We start from the raw sequence: 22,765 nt of genomic DNA, 5'->3' as shown, positions 1-22,765 counted from the left end.
GTGTTTCTGCCTGTGTCTCTGCTTCCCTCTCTCTCTCTCATGAATAAATTCTTTTTTTTTTTTTTAAGATTTATTTATTTATGATAGACACAGAGAGGGAGAGAGAGGCAGAGACACAGGTAGAGGGAGAGGGAGAAGCAGGCTCCATGCCGGGAGCCCAAGTCGGGACTCGATCCCGGGACTCCAGGATCACGCCCCGGGCCAAAGGCAGGAGCCGAACCGCTGAGCCACCCAGGGATCCCCTCTCATGAATAAATTCTTTAAAAAAAAAAAAAAGAGGGATCCCTGGGTGGCGCAGTGGTTTGGCACCTGCCTTTGGCTCAGGGTGCGATCCTGGGGACCCGGGATCGAGTCTCACATCGGGCTTCTGGTGCATGGAGCCTGCTTCTCCCTCTGCCTGTGTCTCTGCTTCTCTCTGTGTGTGACTATCATAAATTTAAAAAAAAAGGGCAGCCCTGGTGGCACAGCGGTTTAGCGCCGCCTTCAGTCCAGGGCGTGATCCTGGAGACCCGGGATTGAGTCCCACATCAGGCTCCCCCACATGGAGCCTGCTTCTCCCTCTGCCTGTGTCTCTGCCTCTCTCTCTCTCTCTCTTATGAATAAATAAAATCTTTAAAAAATAAAAATAAAAATAATAAAAAATGAAAAAAAATAAAAAAAGAAAAGAAAAAAGAAAAAAAGAAAGAAAGAAAAGAAACTAAAAAAAAAAAAAAAAAAAAAAGTCTAAGGTACAGATGGCTAAATGCCATTGACATTTACTTATTTTAAGGCTCCAGGCCCAGTGTGGAGCCCAACTCAGGGCTTGAACTCAACCCTGACAAGATCAAGACCTGGACTGAGATCAAGAGTTGGACACTTAACCAACTGAGTCACCCAGGAGCCCCGACACACACACACACACACACACACACACACACACACACACGCCCAGAGAGACAAAAGGAAAGAAAGAAGGAAGGAAAAGAAAAAAAATTAGAGGTGCAAGCATGATTCAATTTCTCAAACACCTCAGCCTATTCTGTGCAAACTCACACTTCAGCACAGAGCAAATCAAGGGCTGAAACGCATGCCCTTTCCACATCGTCTTCTCTGTTAGAGAATTTAACCTAGATCAAAGGATACAAACTTCCCTCACTCAGGAACTCCTCAGGTCTATTCTAAAATAGCCATTTCATGGGGATACCTGGGTGGCTCAGCAGTTTAACGTCTGCCTTCAGCCCAAGGCATGATCCTGGGGTCCCGGGATCAAGTTCCATATTTGGCTCCCTGCATGGAGCCTGCTTCTCCCTCTCCCTGTGTCTCTGCCTCTCTCTCTCTCTCTCTCTCTCTCTCTGCCTTTCATGAATAAAATCTTTAAAAATAAATAAAATAAATAAAATAAAATAAAACAGGATAGCCATTTCGGCCCTGGCCACTTAGCAGAGTTTCCAGGAGCACTTTATTTAAATCTAACAAAAAAACCCACAAAAATCAAACAAAACACCACAACAGATTCCTAGGCTGTCCCTGGATCAGCAGAGTCAGGGTCTCCATCCAGGGTGAGGTCCAGAGTGGGTTTTGCAAGCCCTGTAGTTGGTTCTGAGGTGCAGGCAGCTCAAAGACCATGGGCTGGGCCCTGGCCTTGTTTTAAGACCAACTTTAAGTTCACAGCAAAATGGGGTGGAAGGTGAAGTTCCCCAAGGCCCCGTCTCCCTGTAAACGCACAGCATCCCTGCCAGAGCCTGATATGTGTGACAGGTGATGACCAATATCGGGACATTACCAACCACAGCCTGCAGGTGACCAGGGCTCACCATCGCTGCTGCAAGCCCTGTGGGTTTGCATGAATGTCACGGACACCGAGCCACCGTCACCGCATGGCCCAGAGGAGGCCCTGGCCCTATAGACCCCCTGCTCTACTGAACCACCGTCCCCACCCTGGCCACTGTGGGCCCTGTCACCACCTCCACGGCTCTGCCTTTTCCAGAAGGTCCTAGACCTGAAGCCACGCGGTGTGTGGCTTCCTTGTGTCTCTGTCTGGCTGCACGGCTCATTTTTAGTGCTAGACAGACCAGCTCACCTGTCGAAGGGCACCTCACTTGCTTCATCATATTTGAGAGGTTCTCTGGACTGTTCCAAATGTGCCGGTTCTGTCACTCCCCACAGTTGTTTGTGGGCCCCACTGATTCCCCGGCTCAGGGACTTGGAGCCCACACCACCCTGTACATGAACGTGGGGCCTAGAGGTCACAGGACTGCTGACCTCTGGGCCCCTTACGTGGTTGAGCCCACGAGAGCCTAGCATACAAGGGATGTCCTACTGAGGAGTCTAATTAAATCAGTGTTCCAAGCTATTTGAATTTCTCAGACCACAAAATTTCAAATCAACACAATTGGAACAGGGTGGTGACAATTTTACCCACTTTGCATAGGACCACCTGGCTGCTGTCTACCATCACCATCATCACCATCATTTCAATCATTTTAACCCCAAAATGCAGTAAATCAGTGAGGAAATGAAAAGAAGTCCTACTGGCTATATTCAAGTGTAAGCAACAACAGAGGCTGCTGTCCTCGTCCCCATTTGGCTGTGGCGACCTTGGAGAAGCACAAACCCAAAGGCCCCACGCAGATGCCCAGATCCACTACAGTTCCAGCAACTGAAGAGAGTGAGCACCCCACCCCCATCCTGCCCCTCTTCCCACCTCAGGGGCACCTCCTCCCTGCAGTCAGCTCTCAGACCCTGTGCACAGTCATGGTCTTTCCCACCACCCTCATGGCCCACATCACTCTCAGTAGGGGTAGCAAGGCCCACCTAAGGGGCAGGAGCACCATTCAAAAGCCGTAGGTGCAGGAGTACTGGGTGGCTCAGGGCGTGATCCCAGAGTCCTGGGATTGAGTGCCTCCTCGGGCTCCCTGCACGGAGCCTGCTTCTCCTCCCTCTGCCTATGCCTCTACCTCTCTCTGTGTGTTTCTCATGAATAAGTAAAATCTTAAAAAAAAAAAAAAAAAAAAAGTCAGACTCAAGGTTTCTGCTCAATCCGTGATCTCAGGGTCCTGGGATGGAGCCCTGTGGCGGGCTCAGCACTTGGTGGGGAGTCTCCTTGAGATTCTCCCTCTGCCTGTGTCTCTGTCCCTCTCTGTCTCTCAGGAATGAATAAATAAAATCTTTTAATTAATTAATTAATTAATTAATTTATGAGAGAGCAAGTGAGTGCCTGTGAGCAGGGGGAGGGGCACGGGGGGGCGGGGAGGGTCTCCAGCAGACTCCCCACTGAGCACAGAGCCCAACAGAGGGAGAGCTCCATCTCACAACCCTGAGATCACAACCTGAGCCAAAACCAAGAGTCGGACGCTTAATTTAGCCACCCTGCTGCCCCATAAATGGAAATTTAAAAATATATCTCTGAACTTCAAGCTTAAAGCAAATAAGTGTTATGGTATGTAAATCACATCCCAATAAAACTGCGTAAAGGAAAAACTACCTTAGATCATCAGAATCCCAACATGTTATCCCACACGTGAGCTGGGTGGACTTGCTGCTTCCGGTTTTACACAGGGGCTCAGGGCACTTGTGCCGGGTGTGCTCTTCCGTGCCCTTCAGCACCCTTCCCCCTGCAGCAAGCACCGACCCTAGAGACCCAGTCCCCCCAGGAGCCACCAGACACCCAGCTGAGCGAACAGAGCTGCCCAGATAGGTTAAAGGTCTAAGTCCTTCCGCTGAAAGAATGTCTGTCCTATGGATTCCAAACAGAGGCAGAAAGTGACCCCTACACACCAGGGGTCCCCCCCACTATGCGCCTGGCTGCCTGCCTAGCAGGGACAGAATCATAGTATGTGGCTGCACTTCTGGCCTATGGAAGCAGCCCTGGGGAAGCCGAGGCCAGGAGGGATAGGGATAGGGAGGTGGGAGTGCCTGCCGTCTCTGTGCCCCCACAGGCCCTGGGCACAGCAGGATCGGCTGGGGGTGGGGGAAGCCCAACCCTGGACCCCCCCCCACCAGTCCCGAACCAGCAGATCTCCCAGAACAGAGGGTGTGGGGGGGGGCGGGGGGGTGACCGTGCCCTCCCAGGCGACATCTGTGCTTGTCCTGACTGGGGGAGCTCCTGGCAGTGAGTGAGTGCCCACAATGGCCCCATAGTAGAGGAGAAGAACCTGGCCTCAAGCGTACCTAGGTCGCCCTTCCTTCCCTCGCCCGCCGCTCCCATTGCTCCCAGCTGCAGTGCAAGCGCAGGTCACACAGGGCTGGGGCCAAAGCAGACTCCACCCCAGCCCAAGCCTTGGTCCCTGCAGCTGCTCCGGCCTGGCTACACAGGTGCCTGCAGCCTCAGTGGGCCCTTCTAGGCAGCCCCTTCAAACCGGCAGCCAGACAAACATAAAAAGCGATCAAAGCCCCCACGAGGCAATGTCACAGGGAATGCAAATGGCCACACACCGAGGAAAGCACGCCCAGCTGTATGTGGTCAGGGACTCAGGAAGGGACCGCGCTGCAGGTTCTGACCATCCAAATGCGCTCCTGGGCACTCCCGGCCTGAGTGCCCGGCCTGCTGCGGGAATGAGCACTCACTCCAACAGGCGGGCGACAGGGCAGTGACAGCAACCGGCGAGGTGGAGGCAGCTCCTGCCCTGCACACCAGCAGTCCCAGCCCCGGATGTCCAGAATGGATGCTGTGAGCCCCCTGGGAGGGGGCTGCGGGGAGGGGCCCCTACAGCAGAGGGCCAGCAAGGGGCCGGGTGCCAGACAGCTGTGCTCTGGGTAGAAGTTCACAGACTGCTTAGGGACGCAAGTGTAAGTGACAAAAAAAAAAAAGCAAGAAAACTACACTCAAGGAACTCTAAGTATTAAACCATCTAACATCCTATGCATGACAACCTCACAATCTGTAAGGTCAGGAAAAAAAAAAAAAAGCAAATATAGAAAACGCTCTGCGTGCCTGTCTGGGGAGGGTTTTCCTGGGTCCCCTGCCTGGGAGGGACACCTGCCAGCTCAGGGCTCGTCCTACACGACTGTCCTCACCTCTGACGCCAGCCCCCTGTCCAGGTGGTCTGTCACCTGTGCTCTGACTGCCGGCTATAAACGAGTTTACACGACCCCCTCCTCTCAAGGTCGATTAATTTGCCAGAGCAGCTCACAGAACTCAGGAAAGTGCCTGTTCGCCTTTGGCAGCTGAGTACATAACAAAGGCTAGGACAAACATACAGAAGAGATCGGCCCGTGAAGTGCACAGGGAGGCGTCCAGAAAGGACCCAAGTGTAGGAGCCCCTGTCCTTGCAGAGTCGCTTTGTGCCGCGCCACCCTCCCGGCACACAGATGCTTTTGCCAGCGAAGACTCTCCCCCAAGCCCACAGTTTAGAGATGTTCACAGAGCATCTCACACAGGTGGGACAGATCATTAATTCAACCCCCAGGCCTCTCCCCTCCCCAGAAGATGGGGCTGGGGCTGAAAGTTCCAAGCTTCTCATGGTCTCTCTGGTGATCTGCTCCCATCCAGGAGCCCACCACGTCATCTCGCTAAAACCAAAGATGCTTCTATCACCCAGGACGTGCCAAAGGATCTAGGCACTAAGGTCAGAAATTGGGGGTGGAGACCAAACACATAAACAAGAATGTTCCTAAGACTTTATTGCTTAGGAAATGACAAAGATTTTAGAAGCTCTGTTCCTAGAGCCAGGGACAAAGACCAAAATATGTATTCCTATATCACAATCTCATAAGGTCCACATGGCGACAATATGGGGTACACAGGGAGCATGGATGAAGGGAAGAGCATTAGAGAATTCGAGGAGATTTTTCTTATCAATATGGGTCAGGAGTTCTCCTGGGCAATGTCTGGGGACATCTGTGGTTGTCACCAAGTGGGGTGTTCCTGGCATCAAAGGTCTAAGTCCTTCCACTGAAAGAATGTCTGTCCTGTGGATTCCAAACAGAGGCAGAAAGTGACCCCTACACACCAGGGGTCTGCCTGGGCCAGGGATGCTGCTTAGCCCCTACAGTGCCTGGAATCCCCCCGAAAATGATCCAGTCCTGAATGTCAGTAATGCCGAGGGGAGAGACCCTGATTTCAAGTAATGACCCATTTTATTAAAGGAAGAAAACTCAGCAAACAGGATCTAATTATCCTTAGAAGTTGTTAAAATAAAAAGAACCTCTTACAAACAGCCACAAAGCCCTGAGTAGCTGACCCAGGTCAAACCTGGCCTACACTGCAGTAACCATCCCTGGAGTGGACCCCAGTCCTGCACAGGCCCCCACGGCCTGCATGGCCCCATTACCAACCTCCTGGGTGGAGGCCGAAGTCAGAAACAATGCAGTAATTCCACAGCAATTCCACACAGCTCCATCTTAATCTCTGATTACATCTTATTCCAAAACATTATGCAAACTGAATTTTTAAAGTTCTGAAACCCCAGTTAAGTAGAATGGAAATGTTTACACCCAAGCAAAAACAATTTGACACTACTCAGATACAAGCGGATCCACTGTATCCGGCAGTCAGTAAGGACCACTACCTAACCAGCAAGATGCAGAACAGAATCTTTAAGTAACCCCCGGTGGCGGTGGCGCAGCGGTTTAGCACCGCCTGCAGCATGGGGCGTGATCCTGGAGATCCCGGATCGAGTCCCAAGTCAGGTTCCCTGCATGGAGCCTGCTTCTCCCTCTGCCTGTGTCCAAGCCATTCTCTCTCAATAACTAAAATCTAAATTTAAAAAAAAAAAAAAAAAAAAAAAGAATCTTTAAGTAAAACTCTATGCCCAACATTTATTTTTAATTTTTAATTTTTTAAAATTTATTTATGATAGTCACACAGAGAGAGAGAGAGGCAGAGACACAGGCAGAGGGAGAAGCAGGCTCCACGCACCGGGAGCCCTATGTGGGATTCGATCCCAGGTCTCCAGGATTGCGCCCTGGGCCAAAGGCAGGCGCCAAACCGCTGTGCCACCCAGGGATCCCCTCTCTATGCCCAACATGCACAGACTCTATGACCCCGAGATCAAGAGTTGCAGGCTCCACAGGCTGAGCTGGCCGGGTGCAGAAGACTTTCTTTCTTTTTCTTTTCTTTCTTTCTTTTTTTAAGATTTCATTTATTTATTCATGACAGACAGAGAGACAAAGACATAAGTAGAGGGAGAGGGAGGCTCCCTGTGGGGAGCCCGATGTGGGACCTCCTGGGATCGCGCCCTGAGCAGAAGGCAGACACTCAATCATGGAGCCACCCAGGTGTCCCAGATGCAAAAGAGATTCTTTTTTTTTTTTTTAAACTTTTTTTTTTTTTTTTTTTATGATAGTCACAGAGAGATAGAGAGAGAGGCAGAGACACAGGCAGAGGGAGAAGCAGGCTCCATGCACCGGGAGCCCGACGTGGGATTTGATCCCGGGTCTCCAGGATCGCGCCCTGGGCCAAAGGCAGGCGCCAAACCGCTGCGCCACCCAGGGATCCCGCAAAAGAGATTCTTAACAGGCACTCAGAATTGACCACGATTTCTATGCACAGAAAAAACACTCAAAGCATATAGTCCAAACTCATATACAGGAAGGAAGTTCTCTTTAATACACACCGAGCATATATTTAAAGTATGGGTATGACTTTGCAGCTTATAAAGACTAAAAACACAGCTTTCCTCCAAATATGAAGACTACCTAGAATAAACTTAGAAATCATTTGGGTCTTTCTCCCCCGATCATATCCAAAATTTAGAAGCAAGGATATCTGTAAGTGGATTTCACCCTACCTGCCGACATCACTTGTACTCTATCTTCAGGACACCGTAAGATTCAAAATAAATTCAAGTACCCTAGAAACATACGAACTAGACCAGTTCTGCAAGCTTTCTGGACTCATTTTAGGAAACATATTTCCATAGTAACCCAGTACGTACGCATACACACAGTTAAAAGCTGAAATAAGTTTCAACAAACAGCAGCTACTCTGTCGTGTACGGATTGGGATTTCCTAGTTTCTTTTTTAACGTAACCCACTAAATTGAATTCACAACCGACTAAGGGGATGCAGGCTGAGGTTTGGAAACAGCCAAGGAGACAGCTTCATGGGGTGCTCTGGCGCTCACAGAAGCCCCCATTACACCGTCTGCTGTACCCTCCGAAGCATGCAAGGTGGGGAGGTGGCTCTCACTGCACTTTATAAGGGAGGCTCTCCCCACCTCACCCAGTCAAATAGACCCAAGAACCCGGACACAGGTCTCCCAACATCACAGCCATCTACTTCTCCAAGTCACACGATTAAATTACTGGGAATCACGCTGCATTCTCATGGGGTTTTCAAGTCCCCAGAGAGCCTCATTCGTAGGATGTCGCACAGAAGCTTTAAGCTAAAAATCTATTATAAGCAATACACTTTGCAGGAACTACAGACCTGCAAAAACACACGTCCTTGCTGGGGTGCGGTAGGTAGAAGGGAAGAGCCTACTGGAACCAGAGTGGGGAACTAGAAGAGTAGGGGTCATCTGCTGCGTGCATGGGGGCGTAGACAACACCCGGGGTCAGAAGGTAGCCCCCGTAACCAGCCGCCCGATCACCACCGTCTTCTGGTGCGGAGACCAGGGCACCAAGACGCTGTGTCCTCTGGGAATCGCCCCCGGGTCGGGGGCAGGAGGCTGGCCTTGAAGACTTCTGACAGCAGCCTCCCCACCCCCCAACATCCCCGTTAAAAGGGCCCCAAGGGTGGAGATGGTGCCAGCGATTCTCCATGAATGAGTATGGCTCGGGGAACAGCCGGGGACAGCCCTTAAGTGAGCGCCTTGCCTGGAGCGGGTCACGGGCCCTCCCCAGGATCCCAGAACAGGCTGCCCAGTAACACCCGCTCCCCAGAGAGAACAATCAGGAGGTCAACCAGCGCCAGAGGAAACCTGAGGGTGTGAGCGTGTTCCGAGTGGGCCGGGCCGCTCTCGCCAGCCGGCTGCTTCTCCAAGTCACAGACACTGACTGAGGACCAGGCCTGAGCTGCCGTCACCAACACTGCTGCCCAGAGCCTCTAACTCCACGCAAACCCCAGGGCAGCCGCGGTCGTGAAGGAGGATGGAAACGGCCTAAATCAACCCCATTACTTTCCGGGGGAGGTCACGCCCATTCGGAAAACGTGCAACCGCGCAGCAGGAACTCGGGTCCCGCAGAAGGGCCCGGGCTGAGGGTGCCCCCCGGCGAATTCCCCGCCGCTCCGCACCTCCCGGCCGGTTCTGGTTCTGCCCGGCTTCCCGGCGCCATGGCGCGGCCGGCGGGAGCGGCTGGTCGTGGGCCCGCTCGGCGCCGAGGGGCTGCTCTCCCTTCCGGGCGGCCGCTCCCCGCCCCCCGCCCCGTCCAGAAAGGCGCGATGCCGCTCACGGCCCTCGCGTGGGAGTGGGCTCCGGGGAGCCACGAAGTGCCCCCCACTCCTCTCCAATCTAGGTCACAGGCTGGGGGGAGGGGCGGAGGGAAGGAAATGGTGCCCGCGGTGGCGATTCCACTTCTGGAAAAGCTTCCCCGCCCCGCGCTTTCGGGTCTCCAGCTGAAGCCGGCTTCCCCATTCCAGGACCCCTCCGCGGCTTCCGTATTTCGAATCAGGCTCCCGCTGTCCGCCTCCGGCCCGGGAGGGGCGGCCCCACCTTCCCGGGGACACGGCGCAGGAGGGAGGCAAGGCCGGGTTCCGGACCGGGCCCCGGGGAGCGCCCTGGACGCGCACGCACCGGCACGGGGCCCCCACCCAGGAGTGCGGAGCCCTGCGGAGGAGGCCCGAGGGCCCTTGGAAGTCTCCGGCGCGGCCACCTGCAGGAGGGGAGGCGGGCGTCCGTGCCCAGCCGGCAAACCGAGGCCACGGGGCGGGGGGAGGCTCCCGGCGGCTGGTCCGACGCACCGGGAGGTACGAGAGGTCCTGCTCGGGTGCCGTCCGGGGCCGTCTTCGGCCCTCGGGGGTAAACTGAGGCTGGCGGAGGAGGCGGGCGAGGGGCGGCCCGGGTCTCCAGCAGGCGCGGCGCGAGACGGAGCGGGGCCTCGGGGGCGGGCTGGAGGCCGGAGTCGGGGTCCGGGTCCGGGTCGGGTCGGGTCGGGCCGGGGGCGGGGGCCGGGGGCGGCCAGAGCCAGGCGGCCCCGCGCGGTGCGCCGGGCTCACCTCGTCCTCTTTGTGGTTGCGGATGCCGCGCACCAGGTCCTGCAGGTTCTTGTCGAACATGCGGTCGATGCTGCCCTTGACCATCTTGAGGGCCATCGCGGCGGCCGCCGCCGGGCTCGAGCCCCGGGGGGCCCGCGGCGGGGCACCGTGCGGGGGCCCCGGGGCCGCGCCTGCCGCCTGCGGAGCGCTGCGCTGCCTGCTGCCGCGGCGGGGCGGGCTCCCAGGCCAGGTCGGCGGCTGTCCGCGGGGCGGCGGCGGCGGCGACCCGCTCAGCAGGCCGCGCTCGCACTCCCGCTCCCCTCCGGCTCCGCGCCGCGCCGCTGGCAAATGGCGGACAAGATGGCGGCGGGTCAGCTGACGACGGGCTCCCCGGCTCGGCGGCCCGCCCCCGGAAGCCCCGCCCCCCGAGGAAGCCCCGCCCCACCACCTCCGGGCCACCACGTTTCCCTGGCGACGCCGGCCGCCCAATGGAAACGCAGACAACGCCCTCGCCGTCCGCGCAGCCGCGCCCCTCCGGCTCAGGGCTCTTGCCTCTAATTGGTCAGAGCCTCCGGAGCCCCGCCTACTTCCTCATTTCGGGGTCTAACCACGCCCCCCCGGAGCGCCCTCCCTGCCCCGCCCCTCCACTAAGTGACAGCTGTGGGTGGGGCCGGCGGTGGGCGGGGCTCCCACGTGGAGCTTCTCCGGCAAGTTCCCGGGAAGGAAACCAGCTCCGCCCTCTCGCCCCGCGGGGCTGACCCTGCTTGCGAGTCTCCACCGCCAGCGCTGCGGCGAGCGGACGCCATGGATCCTGCGTGTCTCACAAAACCCAGTGGCACGGACAGCACAGGAATGCGCGTGCCCACAGGCAGACGCGGAGGCCCGGGGCGGGCACTCCCACGTGGTCATCGGTTGGACCCACCTTTATGAGGGCGCGATGGGCTCCCCCGGGGGGGGCGAGGGGTGGGGGCTGATGGACCAGACACGTAGCGCCCGCCCTCCAGATGCACCATTGCAGAGCGAAGAAGCCCCAGACTGCGTGAGAGAGCGGCAGTGTGTGCATTAACTGAGGACTGCTGGCTGCAGTGTGGATACACAGAAACAGCAGAACAGCTCAGAGGTGTCTGCAAATCTCTAAGACAACAGCAATCCGGGTAAAAACATACGGCAAAAGACCAACGTGCACTTCACAAAAGAAAACATGCAAAAGAAAAAAAAAAAAAAAAAGAAAACATACCAGTGGCCAAAAGATATAAAGGAAAAGGTCATCGGTCAGTAGGGAAATACTAATTTAAATTAGATGCCCTTGTACTACTAGGAGAGTGGCTAACATCGGAAAATATGACGGTACCAAGTGTCATTGACATGGTGTGGAACAACTGGAATTTTCCTTTTACTCTCCTGAGAGTAATATACAATGACACAGCTGCATTGGAAATCTGTCTGGCTGTATGTTGTGGTGGGGTGTGTGTGTGTGTGTTTTAAGATTTTTATTTACGAGAGACACAGAGCAAGAGAGGCAGAGAGAGAAGTGGGCTCCTTGCAGGGAGCCTGATGCAGGACTTGATCCCAGGACTCCAGCATACCACCTGAGCCAAACGCAGATGCCCAACCAACTGAGCACACAGGCGCCCCTATTTATTTATTTCTAAAGTAGGCTCTATGCCTAATATGGGGCTTGCACTCACCTCCTTGAGACCAAGAATAGCACACTTCACTGACTGAGCCAGCCAGGTACCCCTGGCTGTATGTTTTAAGGGGAACGTATATACTTTATGACTCAGAAAATTAATTACTGTTCCAGATAAGAATGCAAAAATACATCCACCAAAGACTTGGATAAGAACGTTCACAATAGCTGCACTTATATTTGTCAAAAATCCAAAACACTCCAAATGTCCCCCAACAGAAAATGGATGCACAACTTGTGGTAGTCATATGACAGAATATTCTGCAGCAGTGAAAATAATAGATTATTAATACACAGAACAAAATGGATAGATTGCACAGACACAGTGTGGAATAAAATAAGCCAAACACAAAGGAGTGTGCATGACATGATTCTATTAATGTGAAGTTCAATTACGGGAAAACCTAATCTATAATAAAAAGAATTAAGTAACTCGAGGCTCCTGGGTGGCTCAATTGGTTGAGCGTCTGCCTTCTTTGGCTCAGGTCATGGTCCCAGGTTCTGGGGTGGAGTCTTACATCAGGCTCTCTCTGCTCAGAGGGGAGTCTGCTTCTCCCTCTTTCTCTGCCCCTCCCCCAACTTGTGCATGCATATGCTCTCTCTCTTTTTCATTCTCTCTCTCTCTCTCTCTCTCTCTCTCAAAAAAAATAATTTAAAAAAGTAACTCATAGGTTACACAGCTGTCCATAGGAGAACTGGAGACTAGATGTTTAAGTTCTGGCATATCCGTGTGAAGAGATTCCTGACCAGCTGTTAAAAAGAATGTAGCAGGTAACTGCTATGGGAATTGTCTTCCCACCCTACACAGCAGGACAATTGGACAGAATATATGAGATGATGTGTTTCAGACAGCATATGATAGGCAGTATGGGACTATGACACCCGAGAGAAGGGAAAAAACAAGATAAGCCCCACTGTTACTCCTGGATTCTGCCTGTAGGTGGTAGCTAGGCTGTGGTCAGAAGGGAAAACCCAACAAAACAGTGGTTTTGTGAAGTAAGGGGACGAAGATGGGAGATGAGGGAGGTCAAGGTGGCTAGAACTTTTAGGGCAATGTACCAGAGAGCAGGGAACTATCTTGAGAAAGATATTTTCAAAGGGGCCCCCAACAAGTCTTTGGCTGAAGGTCACTGCATGTGCATGTGGTGAAGCTTCACTAGGCCAGGCAAAAAACAATGGCTGAGAAACAGGGAGAATAAAAATAAACTTCTAGCCCCAAATAGTACAATATGAAAAATGCTCACTGCATGGAATTAGCAAAAGAGTAGATACTGAGGATGGATTGGTGAAATTAAGGATTTTATAATAAAAGTGTATGTACTTATGGTAAAATATAGTACAAAAAATAGTACAAATATATATTTACATGTTTATAGAAATGTGTTTATATAATATGTAATATAAATGCATACTGATAATATGATATGAATATAACATAAAAACATACTTACAATAAAAGCTATCTATGGGCAGCCCCGGTGGCTCAGCGGTTTAGCGCCACCTTCAGCCCTAGGTGTGATCCTGGAGACCCGGGATCAAGTCCCACGCCAGGCTCCCTGCATGGAGCCTGCTTCTCTCTCTGCCTATGTCTCTGCCTCTATGTGTCTCTCATGAATAAATAAATAAAATCTTTTTTAAAAAGCGCTAAAATGAAATATACAGAGAGCAAAAATGCTTAGAGGATGAACAGAACCCCAGTGACCTACAAGATAACATCAGGTAATCCAACATACATATAATTGGAGTCCCAGATAAGAAGGGGAAAAAGGAAGGACAAAAAAACAAAAACAAACAAACAAACAAACAAAAAAACCACGAATGGCAAAAAAATTTACAACTATGATGAAAACCATAAGCCCAGAGGTCTAAAAAGCTCAAAGAATGCCATGAAAGATAAGCATAGAAAAACCACACTCACACACACTATAATTAAAGTATCAGAGGAGCACCTGGCTGGCTTAGGCAAGGGACTGAGTAACTATTGATCTTAGGGTAATGAGTTCAAGGCCCATATGGAGCATGGAGATTACCTTAAAAAGTAAAACAAAGTACTAGAAACCAGAGATAAAGAAAAAAATCTTTTATTTTTTATTTAAAAAAATATTTTATGTATTATTTATTAGAGACAGAGGGAGAGAGGCAGAGTCACAGGCAGAGGGAGAAGCAGGCTCCATGCAGGGAGCCCAACGTGGGACTTGATCCCGGGTCTCCAGGTTCATGCCCTGGGCTGAAGGCGGCGCCAAACCGCTAAGCCACCAGGGCTGCCCTTATTTTTATTTTTTAAAGATTTTATTTATTTGAGAGGGAGAGAGGAGAGAGAGAGAGAGAGAGAGAGAGAGAGAGAGAGAACGAGTAGGGGTAGACAGAGGGAGAAGCAGACTCCCCATTGAGCAAGGGAGTCTGATGTGGGATACGATCCCTGAACCCCGGGATCACAACTTGAGCCAAAGGCAAACAGTCAACCACTGAGCCACCCAGGGGCCCTAAATGACAGAAATTTTTAATAAAACAATTCACCCCAGAAGACAATGGAGTAATAACTTTCATGTACCAAAGGAAACAAAACAATCAAAACAAAACCTTAAAATTCTTTACCTAGCAATAATATCTTTTAAAGCAAAGACAGCACATATTTTCAGACAAATAAAAACCAAGGAAATTTGTGATCAGTGGATTGACATTGAAAGAAATGTCAAAGGATGTTCTTTGGATAGAAGGAAAATGGCTGAACAGAAATGTGGGGGCATCTGGGCGGCTCAGTGGCTGAGCATCTATCTGCCTTTGGCTCAGGGTGTGATCCTGGGGTTCAGGAATCACGACCTGCATCGGGCTCCCCACAAGGAGTCTGCTTCTCCCTCTGCCTGTGTCTGCCTCTCTCTGGGTGTCTCTTGTGAATAAATAAATAAAATATTTTTTAAAAATGATAAGGTAAGTACCAACAGGAGAAAGTACTAACAATACATATATGTGACAAAATTAAATGCTAATAAAAAATAAGAAAATAAGATGACCAATTTCTTAAGTAGGTGAGTAGATTTGAACAGCTCTATTTTACCAAAGAATATTATGAATATTGAATAAGCACATGAAAAGATAGTTGCCATAATTAGTCATTAAGAAAATGCTCAATGGGATATCACAATACATCTATTAGAAAGATTAAATTTTGGGGCACCTGGGTGGCTCAGTGGTTGAGCGACTGACTTTGGCTCAGGTTGTGATCCCAGAGTACTGGGATCAAGTCCCGCATCACACTCCCTACAGGGAGCCTGCTTCTCCCTCTGCCTGTGTCTCTGTCTCTCTCGCTGTGTCTCTCATGAATAAATAAAAAAAATCTTAAAAAGAAAGAAAGATTAAATTTAAAAGCCTGTTAACACCAAGTATTGGCAAAGATGCACAACAATTGTGACTTTCATACGCGGCTGGAGTAAACAAAAATGGCACAACCACTTTGGAAAATGGTTTAGCAGTTTGTTACAAAATTGAAGATACATTTACTATATGTGCCAACAATTCCACTCCTGGGTATCTACCCAAGAGAATTTCTCTTGGGTAGAAATTAAAACATATTTCCAAACACAGACCTATATGCAAATGATCATGACATCTTTATTTATAATAGCCCAAAAGTGGAAACAATTTAAGTATCCATCAACAGATGGATGGATTAAAAAAAATAGCATGTCCATCCAAATGGAATACTTCTCAGCAACAATAATAGATGAACTACTGATGCACACAACAACTTGGACGAATTTCAAAAACATTATACCAAATGAGAGAAGCCAGATTCAAACATTACATACTGTATGCTTCCATTCTATGTAATTCAAAAAACACTGGAAAACCATATTGACGGAAAATATATCTGATGTCCTGAGGCCAGGGATGTTCACTGTAAAGGAGAAAGAATTTTGGGGTGATGGAAATGTGCTATTTGGTGATTGTGATATAGTTATACACAACCATAAACAACTGACAAAACTAGGGGCGCCTGGGTGGCTCAGACAGTTAAGCATCTGACTCTTGATTTCAGCTCATGTCATGATCCCAGGTAGTGACATCAAGCCCTGCATCAGGCTCCACACTCAGCACAAGACTGCTTGGGATTCTCTCTCTCCTCCTCCTCTGTCCCTTCCCTCACTCTCTCTCTCCCTCTCTAAATAAATAAATAAAATCTTTTTTAAAAAGTCAAAAACCGAGTCCCTCGGTGGCTCAGCGGTTGAGCATCTGCCTTTGGCTCAGGGCATGATCCTGGAGTACCGGGATTGAGTCTCACATTGGGCTTCCTGCAGGGGGCCTGCTTCTCCCTCTGCCTATATCTCTGCCTCTCTGTGCTTCTCTTCAATCAATAAATAAAATCTAAAAAAAAGTCCAAAACTTATCAAAATGTAAGTTTACAGTAAGTGAATTTAATTGTATGTAAAGCATGCTTCAATAAAGCTGTGGAGGAAATGCTACAAGTTGAAGGGGGATTTTACATTGTCAGGAAAAAAAATGTAAAAGGTGGGAAAAGATACACCATCCCAATAGTACTCAAGAAATCTGGAGTAGTTGAATTTTTATCAGAAAAAAAAATTGAAACAAAGAATATTACCAGGGATAAGGAAGGGGATTACAAAATGTTGGAGGGGTCAATTCACCAAGAGAATATAATAATCCTAAACATGTATGCCCCTAATAACTATGTTCAAAATACATGAAGCAAAACTTGACTAGAATGAAAAGAAAAAATAGTCAAATCCACAATTACGGCAAGAGAGTTCTTTTTTTAATTTATTATTATTATTTTTTTAAATTGTAATTTATTTCTTCATGAGAGACACACAGAGAGAAAGAGAGAGAGAGAGAGAGAGAGAGAGAGAGAGAGGCAGACACAAGCAGAGGGAGAAGCAGGCTCCATGCTGGGAGCCCGACGTCTGACTTGATCCCAGGTCTCCAGGATGAGGCCCTGGGCTGAAGGTGGTGCTAAACCACTGAGCCACCTGGGGCTGCCCTCTTTTTTTTTTTTTTTTTTTTTTTAAGATTTTACTTATTTATTCATGAGAGACACAGAGAGAGGCGGGGACATAGGCAGAGGGAGAAGCAGGCTCCTTGTGGGTAGCCCAATGTGGGACTTGATCCCGGGATCCTGGGATCACAACCTGAGCCAAAGGCAGATGCTCAACCACTGAGGTGCCCTGGCAAGAGATTTCAGCATTCTTCTCTCAGTAATTAGTAGAGTAAGTAGTAAATCAGTTAAAATATAGAAGACTTGAATAATACCATCATATTAGCCAAAAAGAGCAGTATGTACACTCTTCAAATACACAGGAAGGGCAGCTCCGGTGGCCCAGCAATTCAGCGCCGCCTTCAGCCCGGGGTGTGATCCTGGAGACCCGGGATCGAGTCCCACATCGGGCTCCCTGCATGGAGCCTGCTTCTCCCTCTGCCTGTGTCTCTGCCTCTCTCTCTCTCTCTCTCTGTGTCTCTCATGAATAAATAAACAAAATCTTTAAAAACAAAAACACACGGAATATTCATCAAGATGATTAGATAATGAGCTGAGTCATAAAATAGGTCTCAATATGTACAAAATGTTTCATGACTACAACGTAATTGAATTGGAAATTAGTGATATCTGGAAAACCCTAAAATATCCCTCTAAAATCAATAAATATCTTAGAGGAGATATTTTGAGGTTGTGTAATATCTTCCTTCCCATCCTATTTTTCATCTGATATTTTAGTATTTATGGCATGTATTGTTTTGGACTTGCTGGGACACTGCATACCTTTTAGCTTTTCTATCTCACAGCCTTCGTCAAAGCCCCTTCTCCTCATGCTCCAATACCCTCTCCCCAGAGGAAAGCCACTGTTAGCAGTTGAGGATGTCTCCTTCCAGACCCTCTCTCTCCATTTATGCATGCTGATCTTTACTTGTTCCATTTGGGGGTGGATGCATTTTCATACAATAAGAGCATGCTAATCTATTGCTTGTCTTCACTTACCAACATGTCTCGGATGCTGTTGTGAGCAGAATAATGGCCCCTAAAGATGCCCACATCCTGATCTCTGGGACCTGTGGATATGCCACCTCATATGGTAAAAGGGATTTATGGATTAGGACCCTGAGATGGGGATGACCCTGGACTACCTGTAGGGAGGGAACGCAGAGTCCTTACATGGTCCACACAAGAGGGAGGCAGAGGATGGGAATCCAAGAGATGGGAAGACCCTATACTGCTCTCTGCGAGGATGCAGGAGGATCTGCGGACCAAGGATGCAGCATCTCTGGAAGCTGGAAAAGGCATGAGATGGGTTTTCCTGGGGCCCCTGGGAGGAACCAGCCCTGCCCACACCTGGATTTAGTCAAGTGAAACCGTAGTCGGACTTGTGACCTCCAGAGTGTACTGAAGAATGGTTTTGACAAGGGCCAATTTTTACCTTCCTGGTTCTGGTGGGCTGCCTGCAATATCCGGGACAGCCAGCAGAGAGCAGTGCTAGCCAGGGTCAGACATGGCGCCGCCCTTCCCTGAAATGATCTTGGCTTGGGAGCTGGGAGCACGGCATCCTGACCAGAGGTTTGGGCAACTGTCATCAATTCCAGCTCCAGCCTTAAATCAGTGCTCTCACCTATAAATGACCCATCCATCCATGCATCATCCATTCATCCATCATCCACCTATCCACCATCCATACCATCCATTATCCATCCACCCATCCATCCATCCATCATCTATCCATCCATCCAACCTCCCATCTGTCCGTGCTTCCGTCTATTCATCCATTCATTCAACAACAACATACTGAGTGTCTACCGTGTACCGACTTTGGCAGTGAACAGACATGGAGGGCCAAGTCACAGCCAAGAGAAGTTTTGGGGGAAACGACCACACAGATGTTAGGACAAAGTGAAAGATCAGAACAAACAGCATGGTGGAAAGACGGAGAGAAAGCTGGTGTCATTGGAGTGTAAGTGAGGAGGGGAGTAGAAGGTGAGCTGGGCAAGGTGGCTAGGCGTCACCTTACAGGAGTGTTCATAGAGCGCCTGTGCCATACCCCGCACGTGTTCTTCTACTTTGATCCTCAAGACAATGGGTGGGGGTCATTGCAATTTTTGCTCCTGATAGCAGAGGCTCAGAGAAGGGCGGTCAATGAGCCAAAACTCCATAGCTAATTAAGTTGCCATATATGGACCCAGGTGTCATGTTTGTCTCCTGCTCCCAGGAACCTTTGGACTCAACTGTGTCACCATTAACAGACTCTCTTCTGCACTCAGCTTCACTGCTTTGAAGCTCTCTCAGGCCAATAAGGTGAACACCTGTTGTATCCGTCACCAAGAGTCACAATAATGCTGTGTAACAAACTACACCAAACTCAGGCAATAATCATCTATTTGACAGGAATCTGTCTATTCCCATCTTCAGGTGTGCTGGGCATCAGTAGAGCTAACTTAGCTGCTCCTGGTTCCAAGCTTCATGTTGCCCCATGTGCCTTCCACACAGGGTGTGCTGGTAAATGTTTAATAGCCGTCCTTGGGGTGGGGGCCGGGGTGGAGATGGAGGTGTTTGTCACCTTTGTCAATTTCTGTGGTGTAAATACTCCCACTGTGGCTTGTCTCAATTGACCATTCTGACGTCACCGAATGTGACAAGAGGTGAGCAGTGGCAGGCCGTTACACACGGCCTAGGCCAGGTGGGCTGCTGTAACAAAAATACCATAAATGCGGGGTGGGGGCTTATAGACAATAGATGTTTATTTCTCATGGTTCTGGAGGCGAGGAAGTCCAAGATGCTGGAAGCTCTCTGGGGCCATCTTTTTATAAGCACCCCAATCCCACTCATGAGGACTCCACCTTCATGTCCTAATCAGTCCCCCAATGGCCCCACCTCCAAATTTCAATACACTGGAGGTTAGGCCTCAAGATACGAATCTGTAGGGGACAGTTCTGATGCAACTGATGTAAATAACCTGAAGCTATAACCTGCCCATATCTGTATAATCTGAAGCATGTACAACACATGATAACACCAAACAATGGCAAAACCAACGGGGATAGTGAGTTTTGAGTATTGGTCACCTTTGTTTTACATACAGACATTTACATACCCTGACTTCTAACACTGGCTGTGTCTAAAACCCAGGCTGCAAAATAACTAAATATTTAACAATCAGCCCTTATGAGCCAGTGTGAACTGACGTCAGCACGTTGCCAGCTCCACATGTCACTGTTCTCCCTCCCGGCGCCAGGCTACACACCCAGGGGCCGTGTCCCTCCCCAGGCGACTTCTGAGCACCCGCTATCATCCTATTGGCCAGAGCAAGTCAGGGGTGTCTCACCCCATGGGGCAGGGACATACTTCCTACAGTTAGAAAATTTTCAGCCTCACCTGAACAGTGTGTTGACACAGGGAGGGGTTAGGAACATGGAAGAATGAAACAAGGAGCCACATCTGCCATCGTGTCTCCCTCCCTCTTTTAAAATAACAGCTATTGAGATGTTTGGGATGCCTGGGTGGTTCAGCGGTTGAGCGGTTGAGCGTCTGCCTTCCTCTCATGGTGTGATCCCTGGGTCCCAGGATTGAGTCCTGCATTAGGCTCCCCACAGGGAGCCTGCTTCTCCCCCTGCCTGTGTCCCTGCCCCTCTCTTTGTGTGTCTCTTATGAATAAATAAATGAAATCTTTCAAAAAAAAAAAAAAAGACATGCCTAGGAAAACTCACCCCCCCACCCCCGTGTGTGTCTCTTTAGCTCTCACACCATCAGATTGACAACACTCTGACACCAGGTGTGACATCAGCTGGGAGCCCTACAATCTGACTCCCCAGGGACCACCACCCTCCTGGTACCTCCACATGTTCGTTGACCTGGAAGTTCCCCAAACCTGGTAATTAGGGGATTTTTATGGAGGTTTCATCACATAGCCATCATCAGCTCAATCTTCAGCCCTTTTTCCCTCGCTGGAGGGTGAGAGTGGGGCTGAAAGTTCCAAGCTTCTTTTTAAAGGTCTTATCTTTAAAGCAATCTCTACACCCAGCGTAGGGCTCAAACTCAGAACCCCAAGACCAAGGAGCCAGACGCCTCACCAACTGAGCCGGTGGGGTGGCCCTGAAAGTTCCAAGCTTCTCATGGTCTCTCTGGTGACCTGCTCCCATCCAGGAGCCCACCAGGTCATCTCATTAGAACAAAAGATGCTTCTATCACCCAGGATGTGCCCAGGGATCTAGGTGCTCAGGGTCAGGAACTGGGGACAGAGGCTCAATAGCAGAACAAAAGATGTTCCCAGGCGCTCTTGTCATTCAGGAAATTCAAGAGTTTTAGGAGCTCTAGACAGGAACTGGGGGACAGAGACCTACATATATATTTGCTATTATTTCACAGGATATGATTTACATACCATAAAATGGACCCCTTTAAATGTACAACTCAGTGGTTTTTAGTATATTTACAAAATTATTCAAACATCGCTACTCCAATTTTAGGACAGTTTCTGCACAAAACAAACTCCTGTCCCCATCAGCAATCACTCCCCACCCCCTGCCCAGCACCCCCCGAGTCCCCTCCCTGTGCGTGGACGAGCCCGTCCTGGACGTGTCACACACATGGACTCACACTCCGTGGGGCCTCCTGTGTCTGGTTCCCTCCCTGAGCATGTGGGCTCGGGGGCCTTCCCGGGGGCAGCGTGTGTGGGCGCCTTGCACCTGTTTGAGGCCAAGTGATGCACATACCTAGTCATCCTCTCGTGGATATTTCTTTCTTTTTTTTTTTTGGATATTTCTATTGTTTCTACTTTTGACAATTATGAAAAATGCTGATGTGAACATCCATATACAAGTTTCTGTGTGGACACATATTTTCATTTCTCTTTGGCATTTCCATAGGAGCGGAATTGCTGGGTCATATGATATCTCTATGCTTAGTCTTCTGAGGAACTGCCAGACTATTTTCTGAATCAGTTGCTCTGTTTTACGTTCCCACCAGCAGGGTATAAGTGTCTCGGTTTCTGCACATCTTCTCCAACACTTGATATTATGGGTTTTTTTTTTATTATTGACATCCTGGTAGTATGAAGCAATTACTCATTGCGCTTTGGATTTGCATTTCCCTGAAGGCTAATGATATTGAGCATCTTTTCATGCATTCATTGACCATTTGTATATCTTCTTTGGAGAAATGTCTATCAGATCCTTTGCCTATTTTTCAATTGGATTATTTCTATTTTACTTTTTAAAAAAGGTTTTATTTATTTGACAGAGAGCACACAGGTAGGCAGAGCAGTAGGCAGAGGGAGGAGAAGCAGAGAGCCCAACACAGGGCTGGATCCCAAGACCCTGGGGTCATGATCCTTAACCTGCTGGACCACCCAGGTGCCCTTCAGTTGGATTGTTTTTAAATTGTTGAGTTAGTTGTAAGAGTTTTTTTTTTTATATATATATCCTAGATCCAAGTTCCTTATCAGATACCTGATATGCAGATAATATTTTCTTGTATTTTGTGGGTTGTCTTTTTCATTTTCTTGATGGAGTTCTGTTAAGCACAAAAGGGTTTCATTCTGATGATGTGTAATTTATCTAAATTATATACATGCGTGTGCACATTTTTTAATGGATATGTGCTCTCATTTCTCCCGGCCACATATCCAGGAGTAGAATCTCTGGGCCATGGGTTATGTCTATGCTTAGTTTCAGTAGATGATGCCAAACAGTTATCTGAATTTATGATCCCCGCATCAGTGGCTGAGGTTTCCAGCACTATTTGCTCCCGCCAACACTTGGTTTTGTCAACAATGTTTATTCAATGAACACATGCATATACGTGATTGTTACGTGCCTGTCTGGCAGACCAGGAACCTGGATACTAGCGGCCTTCCCCCATTACCCTGCATCCTAGTCCTGCGATTGGGACTGAGAAAGCACCTTCCCAGTGTGCCTGTGTGGGGAGGAGTCCCCGAGGGCTAGGCCCTGTTCCTGGGTGAACAATTTGGTACCTCCCCCCAACTTCCCCCAGAGACACCAATTAGGCTGTTTCAATGCCCTGC

The 22,765-nt window shown here is 49.6% G+C and overlaps 1 protein-coding gene across 3 annotated transcripts in view; it reads right to left on the bottom strand.

Moving 5' to 3' along the window:
* Nucleotides 1-10,387, bottom strand: part of AP3D1 (adaptor related protein complex 3 subunit delta 1) — a 39,848-nt gene extending 29,461 nt beyond the window's left edge. The window contains exon 1 of one of the 3 annotated variants that reach the window (XR_003238190.2): nucleotides 10,079-10,386. Coding sequence is in view for 1 of the 3 variants with exons in the window: in XM_026019374.2 (XP_025875159.1) it covers nucleotides 10,079-10,174 (96 nt within the window). In the remaining 2 variants the exon portion in view is untranslated. Of the gene's footprint in view, nucleotides 1-10,078 lie in introns of all 3 variants that reach the window. The other 2 variants (XM_026019374.2, XM_026019376.2) reach the window with 2 other exon arrangements.
* Between the last annotated feature and the right edge of the window lie 12,378 nt (nucleotides 10,388-22,765).

This window comes from Vulpes vulpes, chromosome 9, assembly GCF_048418805.1.
Source record: "Vulpes vulpes isolate BD-2025 chromosome 9, VulVul3, whole genome shotgun sequence".
Classification (NCBI taxonomy): Eukaryota; Metazoa; Chordata; class Mammalia; order Carnivora; family Canidae; genus Vulpes; species Vulpes vulpes.
This window is presented reverse-complemented; position numbering and strand designations above follow the sequence as displayed.